The 13,373-nt window shown below is 41.0% G+C and overlaps 1 protein-coding gene across 1 annotated transcript in view; it reads right to left on the minus strand.

Moving 5' to 3' along the window:
• Positions 1-2,051: 2,051 nt before the first annotated feature.
• dspa (desmoplakin a) overlaps positions 2,052-13,373 on the minus strand; it is a 28,804-nt gene continuing 17,482 nt past the window's right edge. Inside the window, exons 14-24 of the mRNA XM_061979535.2 lie at positions 13,134-13,320; positions 12,860-13,050; positions 12,581-12,762; positions 12,366-12,504; positions 10,910-11,103; positions 10,656-10,818; positions 10,474-10,557; positions 10,281-10,388; positions 8,155-8,253; positions 6,264-8,078; positions 2,052-5,725 (exon numbers count right to left, since the gene is read on the minus strand). Coding sequence (XP_061835519.1) covers positions 2,528-5,725; positions 6,264-8,078; positions 8,155-8,253; positions 10,281-10,388; positions 10,474-10,557; positions 10,656-10,818; positions 10,910-11,103; positions 12,366-12,504; positions 12,581-12,762; positions 12,860-13,050; positions 13,134-13,320 — 6,360 coding nt within the window. The 3' untranslated portion in view covers positions 2,052-2,527. The remainder of the gene's footprint in view (positions 5,726-6,263; positions 8,079-8,154; positions 8,254-10,280; positions 10,389-10,473; positions 10,558-10,655; positions 10,819-10,909; positions 11,104-12,365; positions 12,505-12,580; positions 12,763-12,859; positions 13,051-13,133; positions 13,321-13,373) is intronic.

Consider the following 13,373-nt stretch of genomic DNA (forward strand, 5'->3'; position numbering starts at 1 on the left):
AAAGTCACTTAACAAGAAGCCAAAAAGTGCAAAAACAACAATGCTCGCGCCGGAGGAGCCGTGAACGACTGCAGGGACACAACATTAGGTACACCTACAGACTGCAGCACGGATTTCATATTTCATTCATTCACAACTCCTCCAACACGAACACCACTGTTCCCGCACTTATAAGTAAAGGAAATACCATAATAACGTTTTTTTTTTATTAAATGTGCTTTTTTGTGTGCTACAGTTTGTATGTGTAAAGTTAAAGTTAAGTTAAAGTACCAATGATTGTCACACACACTGGGTGTGGTGAAATTTGTCCTCTGCATTTGACCCATCCCCTTGCTCACCCCCTGGGATGTGAGGGGAGCAGTGGGCAGCAGCGGCGCCGCGCCCGGGAATTATTGTTGGTGATTTAACCCCCAATTCCAACCCTTGATGCTGAGTGTCAAGCAGGGAAGAATGTTGGTTTGAGCTTTTAAACATAACCCGTTAACTGCTGCCAATCAAATGGTGAATAAGATACTCTTTAGGGTTCATATGTTTGTAAATCTGACTGTGATGAAGTCAGTGCCTCACCAGTCATGAACCTCACCGCACGTCACTGATTCAAACCCATTCTCGCACTAAACTATTTGGTGTAACAAATATAATAAAACCTTGTTAAAACATGTTACAAAAGCTCCTCTTGGTTGCTGACAAATATGTGCAGCTAGTAAGCTGAAGATTGAATTCTTAAAAATGTATTCTTAAAAAAAATACAAATTAAATGTAAAATCAATTAAAGAAAAATTATGAATCAATATGAATCGGGAAAAATTGAGAATCGGGATTCGGCTGTGAAACAATATTTTTTCAGCACCCCGAATGGTTTAAGCTAAAATAAAAAATTACATATATTTTTTAAATATTTACATTTTTATTGACCTGCTAGAACTAGCGGATTAGAACTGACATAAACAAAACCACAAAAACTAAAGCAGAAAAGGCCACTAATTGAGTGACTTAGTATTTTAGCAGGTTTATATGGTAATGCTGGAAGGCTAACATGAAGTTGTCACAATTGTTTATGAAGGGGGAATGAAAAATATCAGCAAAGGCCTACAGCGTACATTTTTTTTTTTTTAGGAAATTATGAATTTATTTTGAATCGTAAAAAATGAGAATGGGAAATTAGATTTTTTTTCAGCACCAATAATAGTTTAACATTGTATATATATATATATATATATATATATATATATATATATATATATATATATGTATGTATGTATGTATATATGTATATAATATAACAATGTTTTCTTATTCGAAATGTTTATTTAAATAATTATTTGCCATCCATTTTCTATACTGCTTGTCGTCTTTAGTGTCACTGTCAGCTGGAGGGGTCACCTATCATAGTAATATTTGCAAATATTGGATTGAATTTTTTAACAACAATATTATCTTTTTAACGACAATAACTATAACTACTTTTCAGTCTGTAATTTGCATTCATTGGCAATTCTAAAACTGAGAATTAGCACTATCTAGAGGTGAAAATGTATGTTGTCCTGTAAATGTGTACTTTTTAAATCTAATTTATGAATTTAATGATGATCAATTTTTAATCACAATAAATGAGAATGGTGCTTTAGTTGTGATTTAATTTTGTTAAAAAATATATATTGCACACTTCTAAAAATATGTTTGAAATATATGATTTTTATTGACCCGTTATAACTATCTGAATAAGTTAATTTTATTGTATTTTTAATGGTTATTCAAATCATCACTATCATCCATTATCAATACCGCTTGTACTCCTTCGGTCACAGTCAGCTCCAGACTGATATTAATATTTGCTCATTTTGAATTCAATGAATTAATGACAGTGATAATAGCTTTTTGACAACAACGTACTCCAACCAGTTTTCAGCCTGTAATTTATTGGCAAAGTTGTTTGCAGTGTCAATTCTAAAACTGGAAGTTAGTGCCATCGAGACGTTACAATTGATGTTGTTCTATAGTTTTTTGCTTCCCCTTCCCAAACTGCAAGTAAATGAATCCAAGAATCAAAATGGTAACAAAGCCTTTATTTTTCCATCACTTTTATTTAGTATTTAATAGCAGGGGCGTTTCTTTGTTTTCTTACTGATCAACACTTTTAGGTCGATCATGTATCTTTTTTTTGCTGAAGGATAAAACACATCAAGAGTCAAACTACAACAAACTGTTATCACAAAATTAGCAAGAAGTACATGAACACACCTTGTCTAATATAATGCTGTACTCTTTTTTTATTTTTAAAGCCATATATTAAAATGAGCTATTAGAAATATATTCTTTTCTGCAAGTTGGTGAATTACAGTGTAGTAAGCATACGTTTAATATATAAAAAAAACACCAGATCAAAACACTCATCAGAATACAGAACGCATTCAGTTCTTGAACATCCCAAATTTTGTATATACCAGATAAACCTTTAAAAAAGCAAAATGTTAAAGTTGTAAATGCAAATCTAAAACTAGTACTGAAGAGTCAAGCACTTCGTGCACTAAGATTGAGAATTGGCGGTGTTGGATGAATAGCTGTAGCTGTAAGTAGATGAATAATCCACACTGCCTCTTCTGGATCCACTTCTGGAACCAGCTCTGGATCCAGGTTTAGATCCTGGGTTAGACACATTGTAAGGGCTGCTGATTCCCTTTGAGGACACCGAAGAGGCCTGCATCATCTTCATACCGTTGCTCTCTTCTACCATGCTGTTATCCATGGCTTCTTTGTATGAGATTTTCAGTTTGGTCTTGGGGCAAGTCAAATTCTTCTGGTAGTTGCGTATATCCTGAAGCTTCTGGGCTCCAAGACCATCCAGCCAACTTTTGCGAATGGCCTCTTCTATGGTAAGGCGTTTTCCAGTGTGAGGGTCTATCAGGCCTCCTGTCAGGTACTGGAACTCCAGAAACCTCTGTCCAGCCTCATAAGGCAGCCACGTCTCCTTCACTGCCTCTGCTGCCGACATCTTTCTCTTCGTCTTCACATCCTCAAAACCACAATAGGCTTTCTGTGCAGCCTTCAGCTTGTTAGCCATGGCTTCATCAATTATGCAATGATGGACAGCCTCTTTTAGGGTTAGTCTCTGGCCAGTTGAAGGGTTGATGATTCCTCCAGTGCACGCCTGGGCCTCCAGGAGCCTCTGTGCTGTGAGGTTATCCACTATTCCTCTTCTAACCGCTTCTGGAATGGTTATCTTCTCTAAAGTCTCTGTGTCAAATATGGCTGCCACTGGGCTCTGGTCGTCAAACATCTCCGGGGGAGAGACTGTGATAGAAATACTGTTGAAGCGTCTACGAACGGTTGGAGAGGACGGAGCAGCCTGGGTGGGACTGCTGCAGGTAACCATGTCGTCAACATTGCTGGCTGCGATTGTCATCTCGCTGCCGCTGCTTTTGCTGCTAATATGGTCAGCAAACTGCGTCAAGGTTAGCTTTCCAGATCGATACTGATCCAGGGAACTTTGGTCAATGACACCACGTTCCAGGCAGTTTTGAATGTCATACTGGATTCCTGTCTTCCTGTCGACTATCACCAAGCGTGTAGAGCCATCCGACCCCTTGATTGTGATTTCCTCCCACTCGCACTCCTGTTCTGACAAGTCTAGAAAAGTGTCATAGTCGATTAGCTCCTTATGATAAGCCTCCCTCACGGACATCTCAAGATTGGTGTCTGGGTCAACGATTACGACCCGCCTCTTACGGAGGACATTGCTTCGGGTTTCTGATTTCTGAAGTTTGCTCTTGTCTTTAAGAGGCAAAAGTATAAGGCCGGTCTTGGGATCAGTTATGCACCTTTCCTTTAGCTGAATATATGTCAAGTTATCCTTAGTGTTAGGGTCAAAGAAGCCTTTCGTGTCATCGCCTTCATAGCTAAGGATCTCATTCATCTCCTGATCAAAATATCCCCTTTTATAAGCAACATCAACATCAATACGGTGACTTTCCTTGGGGTCAATAATGCCACCACTGGCAATTTGGGCCTCAAGGAGACGGATTCCATGGCCTCTCTCAATGAGATCTTTCTCAATGGCTTGGAAAAGCGAGATTATCTTTCCTGTGTTTGGGTCTTTGTATCCAGTCACTGCCTTTTCTGCAGATAGCAACTTATTCTTAAACTCTTTTCCTACTAGGCCTCTCCTCGTGGCCTCCTCTACTGTCAAGAACAGATTGTTGACCGGGTCCACAATGAATCCTGATGCAGCTTGGGCTTCAAGGAGCTCCAATGTGGTTCCCCTCATCAACAGACCTTCCTGCATTGCCTGATAAAAGGGCCATATTCTGTCATTGGTCTCATCGTAGATGCCTGCAATACAGGTGGATCCGTACAGGTAAGACTTCAGCTTTTCCTCAATTTCACTGGTACTCAGCTGTCCCTGTTTAAGCTTTTGCAAATCAGTTTCATCAAGCAATTTAGATTCGATAAGCTCTGTCACAGAGACTTGCCCACGAATACCCTTTACTGTCATTGGTTTCTCTGGGCCATGGAGCAGAAGTAAACCAGAAACAGGCTCCACCGTACACTTCCTCCTAAGGTTACCATAACTTATCTTCTCATCTGTTTCTGGATCCAGGTAGCAGGTGGGTTTCCGGTTCAAAGACCTGTAGAGGTCCTCATCAATAAGATTACGATCCAAAGCTAGATCTTTTGGCAGGAACACACTCAGAACAGGGTCCAATATACCGCCAACAGACTCCTGAGCCTGCAGCAAGCGGAGCGCTGTTTCCTTGTCAATGCGACCTTGTTTACAAGCCTGGCCCACTGATAACACTTTACCCGTGTAAGGATCTTTGAAACCAACGCTTGCTGCTTCAGCTTTTACCAAGGCATCCCTGTCTTCTGTGTCCACGAGTCCCCTGGAGCAAGCGGTGTCCACGGGCATCTTGTCATTAAAAGCTGGGTCTGTTATGTAGCCTGTTGCTGCCTGAGCCTCCAGGAGCATGAGTGAACTCTCTGGGGGGACAAGGTTCTTGTTTTTGGCTTCAGTGAATGACATTTTCCCTTGAGAGCCTGTCATCATGCCCGCAATAATGCCTGTGCCCTTTAGGTTAACCTGGATGTCAACAGCTACCTCGTCCACTGTCTTTTTCCCCTGTAACAGCAGCTCTAGAGTCGCCTTGCTGATAATACCGCAGTCGCAAAGTTGGTGGGCTGTGACTTTGCGGCGCACCCCATCAAAAACAAGCTTAGAGGGGTCGATTGTTGCCACCTTCATATCCGTCTGTGTCTGTCTACTCAACGTGCTCGGCCTTTTCTGCAACCTCTCTACCTCCCTCTGCAGTGCATCTCTCTTAAGAGCTAGCTCTGTTGCCTCCCTCTCAGAGATCAACAGCTTGCTCTTGTAGCGTTCCTCCACACTTCGAAGCTCTATCATCAACCTGTCAATTTCTTTCTTTAAATTCATCCTATCATGATCAGTCTTGGACCTGTCTGTCTCCCATTGCCTGAGGTGGGTCTCCTTTATCTCATATTGGCTCTTTAGGAGGGTGAAATCTTTGAGAACGCTGTTTTTCTCATCAACCAAGCGCTGTTTGTTGCGTAGCTCTGTCTCCAGAGAGTGTTTGATACGGGCAAGCTCATCCTCAAGGCGCTTCAGGCGGTGTTTGTCTTGGTCCAGCAGTTTAAGCTTGGATAGCAAATCATCCCTCTGCAGCAGCAGCTCGCTGTATTTGCTTTGGGACTCGTGCACCATAACGGATGTCTGTGGAGAATAGAGAAAGCACACAAAAGTATGTAAATACTGTATGCAAATGAAAGGTCCTTTTTACAAAACTATCTACAGTGGACCCATGGAACTTGACCATATAACAAAACGGAATTAAAAAATATCAGGCATCGTTCAAGTATAGTATTTAAATGTTGGCAGAAGTTTGACTCCTAGAATTGATTAATTCATCATTCTCTGTCAAAATCATTTAAAATCTGAACAAATTCACATTGTACAACCTACTAAAGTTCCATAGGTGCACTGTAATTACAGTAAATTGTGTACAATTCAAATTAGTAACACAGGTTGCGAAATGACAGATGTAGTTCAGAGCACATGCAGATCTGAGTAGTAGCCTTGACAAGAAAGTGAATTTTGAACAAAATGTGAGGTTGTTTTTACATGAATAGGCTGCTTTGAAACAAAGTTCAGTCTTAAACCTTTTAATGATTCATGCAAAAGTAGACCAAATGTAGTATAAAAAATGAGTGGAATCAAGCAGAGGGCGATCCTTCTGTTCAATCAAAAATACCTCATAGGACTGCTTTTGGAATTTGTCTATTTCCACATTTAGTTTTTCTCTCTCCCTGGTCAGGTCGTTGATGAGAGCCTGGAGCTCCGCTGTCCTCTTGTTGCTATTCTGAAGCTGGACATGTAAGGCTGCGATTTGAGAGGCATTTTCTCCATCAACTTCATCTCTGTTAAGCAGCAGGCCATCTCTTTCCTGCCTAAGGGCCCTCAACTCCTCTTCTAGCCTCAGCCTTTCCTTTGTCATGTTCTGTGTCAGCGTTTTCAGACGTTCTATTTCAATGGTGCATTCGTTAAGCTGGCGACTTTTATCCTCAATTGTTTCGTACAGACTTTCATTGCGCTGGTTGAGCTCCAGAATCTGGACTTGATATTGCTGGAGTTTCTGTTTCAATGATTTCAGCTCAGCTGTCACAGACGCCAACTCATCTTTGGTGTGTTTGTGATCCCTTAGGCTCTTATCTAGAGCCTCCTGAAAGCCTCTGAGTTCTTTCTCATACTTCCTTCCAGAGTTTGAAGCTTCCACCTGAATGGATTTCAGGCTGGTAATGGTGGTGGTGTGTTCTCTGCAGGTGTGCGTTATCCTCTCTAGCTCGGACTCCAGTCTCTTTCTGCGTGTGAACTCCTCTTGGTTCACCCTTTTCTGCTTCTCCAGCTCAGTTTCCATTGCATCCAGAGAGCACTGGAGGTCATGGATACGGCTCTGAAGCCGCACAGAACTCTGCTCAACCTTCATTTTCTCACTGGTCTGTTTCTCCAGCTCCACCCGGGTGATGCGGATCTCCTTTTCTGACATTTTAAGCGTCTTAATAGTCTCCATAAAGGAGGCGTTCTTTGCCTTTAGCTCTGCTTCAGATTGCTTCAGGTTATTAATTTGCAATTCCAGAGCCCTCCTCTTCTTCTCTTCTTCATCAAGATCATGTGTAAGCATGCTGATTTGCCTCCCTTTTTCCTGAATATTTTTGTTGGCTTCCTTTAGTTTCAGCTCATCCTCTTCTCTCTGCTCAGTAAACATCCTAATTTTCAACTCCAGTTCATTCCGCATCCTTGTCTCTTGAGTCAATGACGTCTTCTGCTGGTTTGATTCCATCTCTGCTCTGTTTTTCTGCTCTTCAGTGTGAGAAATAGACAATTTCAGTCTTCGCAGTTCATCTTCGAGCTTTCTCTTCTCACCGATAAGCTTGTCATACTGCCGCCTTAGCTCTGTTGAGTCCTGTTCTTTCTGTTGCGAGGCTTTTAGGATAGTAGTCTTGGTGACTTGGATGTTGGTCTCGTGCGTCTGCTTAAGTTGATTGACCTCCTGGCTACACTGTGTTCTTACCTTTGAAATATCTGACTCTGCATTTCGGCGAAGTGCCGCCTCCTCCTCCAGCAGTATCTTCAGCCTCTCAAGCTCACGTTCCTTGTCCTTCACCGTCTTTTCTAAGTCAATCTTTGCCCAATTAAGCTCTTCCAGTTCTTTCTGTCTACGCCGAACAGCCGCCTCATACTCTTCTTGTTGGCTTGTGTAGCGCTCTTCAGCCAGCCTTTTTTTTCTCTTTTCTTCTTCCAATTGATACTTAATGCGGTTGAGCTGCTCAGTAAGCTCTTGAATCTGCAACTGGGAACTGTCCAAGCTGCCCTTGGTCGACGTTACTTGAATGGCAGTGGTTCTCGTCACTTCCTCCATAGAAAGGAGTTGGTCTTTTGACTGGCCGAGCTCCAGTTTGAGACGGGCCATGGCATCTTCCAGAGCACCGTTTTTCTGGTTGCGATCCTGAAGGTCACCCTTGAGGCGCCTCAGTTCTTCCTCTAACATCTCGATTCTGGTGTTCCGAATCTGTGGAGAGACAACTATTTTAGATCTATTTAACCCTATGCCTTGTATATGCAATAGTACTGTAGATGAACGTTACCTTCAGTTCTTCCATGTTCTTCAACAACTCTCCAAGAAACTTGTAGTAATCACCTGAGCGTGTCAGTAGCTCAATGTACTGGGACTGGAGGTCAGAAGACTGATGGAAAAAAACTTAATTAGTGCTGCTTTTGTAGTATTATAATATACTACAACGAACCAAAACATAAGATATAGCGTTACCAGGCACAAAATGATCATTAATCATGTTTATACATCCAGCAAATTACTAAAATTTTCTCAGGAGTTTATGCGACCGCAGCATCTTTCCTAGTTTGTCTGTGCAAACAGCGCACCTCTCTCTCTTTTTCTCTCTGCTGCTCACTCGACACACTTTGCCCCTCCCTTTCTCTACTCTACTGCCTTTATTTTTCACAAATTTCTGCCGACAATGGAAGTAATTTTTATTGACTTTACATTGTTGATATGTATGGTATTTGGCAAACAATACTTATTTCTTGTGTGTATTGTGTGGAGTAGTTAAATGTAATAAGGGAATTGTTTAAATAAATTACTGTACATTGTTTTATACTGTTGCATTTAATTATAAACATTTTTTTTTAAATGCAAAATATGTATACTGTGTTATAATAATCATAATCGACTAACTAAAACAAAATTATATACTGATCATGACATTTTATTTAAAAAATACCCTGGTCTGTATTTTCTTGGTGTTGGTTCGCGATCAAAATACCCAGTATCACCTACCCCCGATACACTGGCATAATCTGAAATCCAATATAGCATGACAATTAACAGAATGGCTTTCAGTGTGAGCTCCAACCACAATCATAAGCATAGTGTTAAAATACTACTTTTATGACCTTTGATATCTTTTCTAAAGCCATATTGTACCGTATTTTTCAGACTATAAGGCGCACTTAAAATCCTTTCATTTTCTCAAAAATCGACAGTGCGCCTTATAACCCGGTGCGCCTAATAATTCTTGTTGTGCTTACCGACCTCGAAGCAATTTTATTTGGTACATGGTGAAATGATAAGTGTGACCAGTAGATGGCAGTCATACATAACAGATACGTGTAGACTGCAATATGATGGCAGTAAACAGCACCAAAACTTAAAATGTTCCATTGAGAATCTAGAACATTACACATGGCACTCAAAAATCTGACAAAATGTTTTTAGTATGACTTCGGTAAGCTATGAATCCGCACTGCTTGATGGATTGTCGGCGCTTTGAACATACGAGTATTATTATGGTGCGTGTATAAGGACCGTAAAATAGCACTTATTAGCAGACATATTACCTGGCGTTTTGTTTCGCAATATTATCGAAAACCAACTTTTCTTACCTGATGTGTATTTGTGATCTGAAATGTGTCGCGTCCGCCATTGTAGTCCGTGACGACACCGTAGTCATAAGCTTCTTTTTTTTCTCTACCTTCTTATGTAGCATTCATCTTCCGCTGTTGCCATTTATAATATAAAGTAACGTAAAGTTCTCACTTATATCCGTCAGTAGACTAGCTATCAAAGTGATAAAAACTGTAGTGAGTTTACATAATTCACCCAAGGAACTTTAGTTATTAGAGGGTTCCGGTCGGATGTTTTTTCACGGGACACACTTCTGGCGTTGATGTTGCACTAGTGAGCCACGGATGAGAAGATGCTGCTCCGTTATTGATTTAAGTAAAGTCTGAATGTCATTAAAACAGTTAGCTCCATCTTTTGACACTTCTTCCACTCCCGTCCTTGCACGCTACACCTCTACAACAAAGATGACGGGGAGAAGACGCTGTCGAAGGTGAGCCACGTAAATAAGACCGCCCACAAAATGGCGTATCCTGAAGAGACACTCAGAAAGCTACTTGAAGATAATCTGTAAAACATAATCTATGCAACACTTTCACCAAAGAACCACCATCACATGTTATGTAGACCACAAGATAGTGTTTTAAATAAAAATAGAAAATCATAATATGACCCCTTTAATGTGCCTTATAATCTGGTGCGCCTTTTGTATGAAAAAAGACCTGAATAGACCCGCTCATCGGCAGTGCGCTTTATAATCCTGTGCGCCGTATGGTCCGAAAAATACGGTACATTTCTTGTATTGGATCTCATTTGATTGTGCAGGTGTGTCCAGTGAGTAATTTTTCCTACCTCCTGTCTGACAACAGAAGCAGGGGACTGCAGCATGGTTCTCTTAATAGGAATATTCAGGAGCGTTTCCAGGCCGGAACTGTATGAAGCCAGCTGCAGCTCATAGTCCTGAAAACACAGTCAGGAGGAGGAAGTCAATAATTTTTTTCATTTACTTTTAAAAAACAACACACACATATGAAGGCCGACCAACCTTTATGCAGGCAGCACAGGTGTCCGCATCTTTGTGGACATTCTCAACTTTCTCCTTCTTTCCTTTAATTTCACCGTAAAGCGTCTATGTCATAAATAACATGCGATTAATTTTTCTATTCATGTACATTTTTGTCCTCACATTGATTGAAAAGGAAGGGTTGACAATGGATGTAAACATGCCTTCTGTTGGTTAAGGTGGTCAATGACAGTCTGGATGTCACTGAGCTTAACACTCTGCAGGCCATCCTGGCGCTTCCGGGCATTGTGTATCCACTGTTCCAAGGAAGTGCTGTTATGCTGGTAATGTTGCAGGTGCTTGTCATGCTTCTCCAGATCGAACAATCTGAAGAGGAAAGAGTGGGAGAAGGAAGGAAGAAGGTTTTTTTTTTTGTCTTAGTAGAAGCAAAACAAAAAAAGTAGCAGGACTATCCAACCTGTTGTCAATTTGGGTTTGTATGCGGCGCCAGCGGTCTGAGAGCTGAGACACTAGCTCTGCGTATTTGGACAAGTTCACATCGCACTTGTGGAAGGACTCAGAGATCTGACCGTTCCATTGAATTGCTTTGGCCAGCTCGGACTCCATAGTAGTCAGCAGGTCTCTTTTTTGGTCCAGTTCGATCTTCGATTGCTTTAGTGGAGAAAATAATAACAGGATATGTTCAAATAATTCAGTTTTGTATTTTTCGGACATTATATTGTACAACGTTACCTCAAATTACAGCTCTTTTGAGATACGAGCTCGTCTTTTTGTGATACTTTAAGTTGCCAGCATAAAATTTGAGTTATGGGCTTTTATGTCACTAGATGGCGTCATGAAAGCCACAATAAACCCTGTAAGATCCCCCCCCAAAAACACCCTGTCTTACTCGCTAGTATTAGTTTATGGCTTGAGATCAAAATAACTTAGGGCCTGATTCACTAAGATCCTAATACCCCGGGATAAACAGCGTGGGCAATCTATAAAATAGCATATACGTACTATTATTAAGTGTGTTGCGTGTGATCTACTAACGCTAAAAAGTGGTGCATTCGTGTTACTATGCTTGTATACCTGCGGCGTTTTATTATGTTTTCAAACAATCAGCAGGCATGAGGCAGTCCTGCGATGCACCTACAATAAAACCACTTTTTTTTTTTTTTTTTTTTTTTTACAGCTGAAGGTGCGCTCATTGGAGAGAAGCCGCACTTACTCCGCTCAAAATGCCCAAAAATGCATACTTAAATACGTTTTTTTCATATAGGAAATATCTTAATAATATAAATTGTATGTAAAAAATACAACATGACACCAAAACGCAACAATTGAATTTGTTTTATGAGCCCCTTGAGTCCTCTAGCAGCTATAGAATTATGAAATGATGTTGCTGAATAGACGATATGTCTAATATTTTTTATTTTTGACCGTCCAAAATGTTGATACACATATGACAGAGAATTTTCATCTGTTGCTGAATAAAACCCCAAAATAGTGCTTGCTAAACAGTGATTAGTGTTGATAAATCACATTGCGTGTGCTAAATAATTATATTTGCATCTTCTCCTCCGAGTGTTGTGGGCGTTTATGATCAGCATATATTTAGCATGTTAATGAAGACAGAGACGCAAAATGGATTGCACGCCTTATTCTGCTCACTTAAAAGACGCAATCCACTATACGCACGCTTAACAGATCAGCTTTGCACCTGTTTTAGTAACCCTTTGGTAAATCAGGCCCTTTGTTTTCCTGCCAGCACCGGTTAAATTACTCTAATTCATTTCTGTGGGTGGGGCTGTTTTGAGATACAAAAGTTTTGAGTTATGAGCTCAGTCACCTAACTTGAGGTACTACTGTATCTTTACACTTATGTAAAGTTTTACTGGAAATAAGTTTGGTACGGAGTGTGTAAAAACCTTCAGTGTGCTCTGATATTTCTCCACTTCTCGTGGATCCAGTGAAGTGGTCTCCTTCTCCATCAGCCGGGCCTCATGGACTTTCACGATGTCCTCCGCTTGGAGCAGACTCTGAAGTAAGGCCTTCAGCGCTGACAATCTGTTGAGCGTCGGTTTGAATGGAACAGATGTGAGTTTGTATGATGCTTTTTCGTTGTAGACAAAATAATAAGTACCGTTCGATGTAGGCTGTGTAGAGACCCTGCAGACCTCCCAGTTTTTGGCTGATGATATCCAGCTCGGAGCGGAGGAACCTGGCTTGCTCAGAGTCGGGAGGGATGCCTTCCAGTTGCTTTAGAATCCTTTCTCTTAGGCGCAGGTACTCGTCGTGAATGGAATCCAGATCTTGGTGCACATCCTAGACATCGATATTATACAGCAAATTTAATCCAAAACCTTCAGATTTTATTTGTCTGCACTTTAATATTGAAGTTGTACAATGGTAAGTGACATACTTGCAGATTTTGGATGTACACTAAGCATTCTTGCAGACTGTTTTCACCCGGGCAAAGATGTAGATGGCTTGTGAGTCCAGACTCAGCGAGCTCCAGCCTCCGTCTGACCTCCTGCAGGCTGCTAAGCAGTGAGATGTTGAGGGTGGGCAATTTGGGAGGTGCGGGTTTGCTTGGCTCCTGTTTGGTTTCAGCTTTATTAATGAAACAAGAAGAAAATCACTCAATGGTTGAAATAAGCATTGGGTAAATTATGGTTCTTTGATTGGACACTCACGTGGAGTAGTCATCTGGATAACCATGGTATCATAATGGTTCTGGGCTCTATCAAAGTAACTCTGGATGGTGATCATATCTTCTTCCCCGAAAAGGTCAGAACCTTGACTGTTGCGCAAGAACTCTTGGTAGTGGGTCTCCAGCCTTTTGATGATACTGCGGTACTCCTCAGGACGCATCTTAGACAGCTGCCCGACATTAAAGACACACGAGGTGAGTGAACTGCAAACTGTTACTCGCT

The sequence above is a fragment of the Nerophis lumbriciformis genome, linkage group LG19 (assembly GCF_033978685.3).
Source record: "Nerophis lumbriciformis linkage group LG19, RoL_Nlum_v2.1, whole genome shotgun sequence".
Classification (NCBI taxonomy): domain Eukaryota; kingdom Metazoa; phylum Chordata; class Actinopteri; order Syngnathiformes; family Syngnathidae; genus Nerophis; species Nerophis lumbriciformis.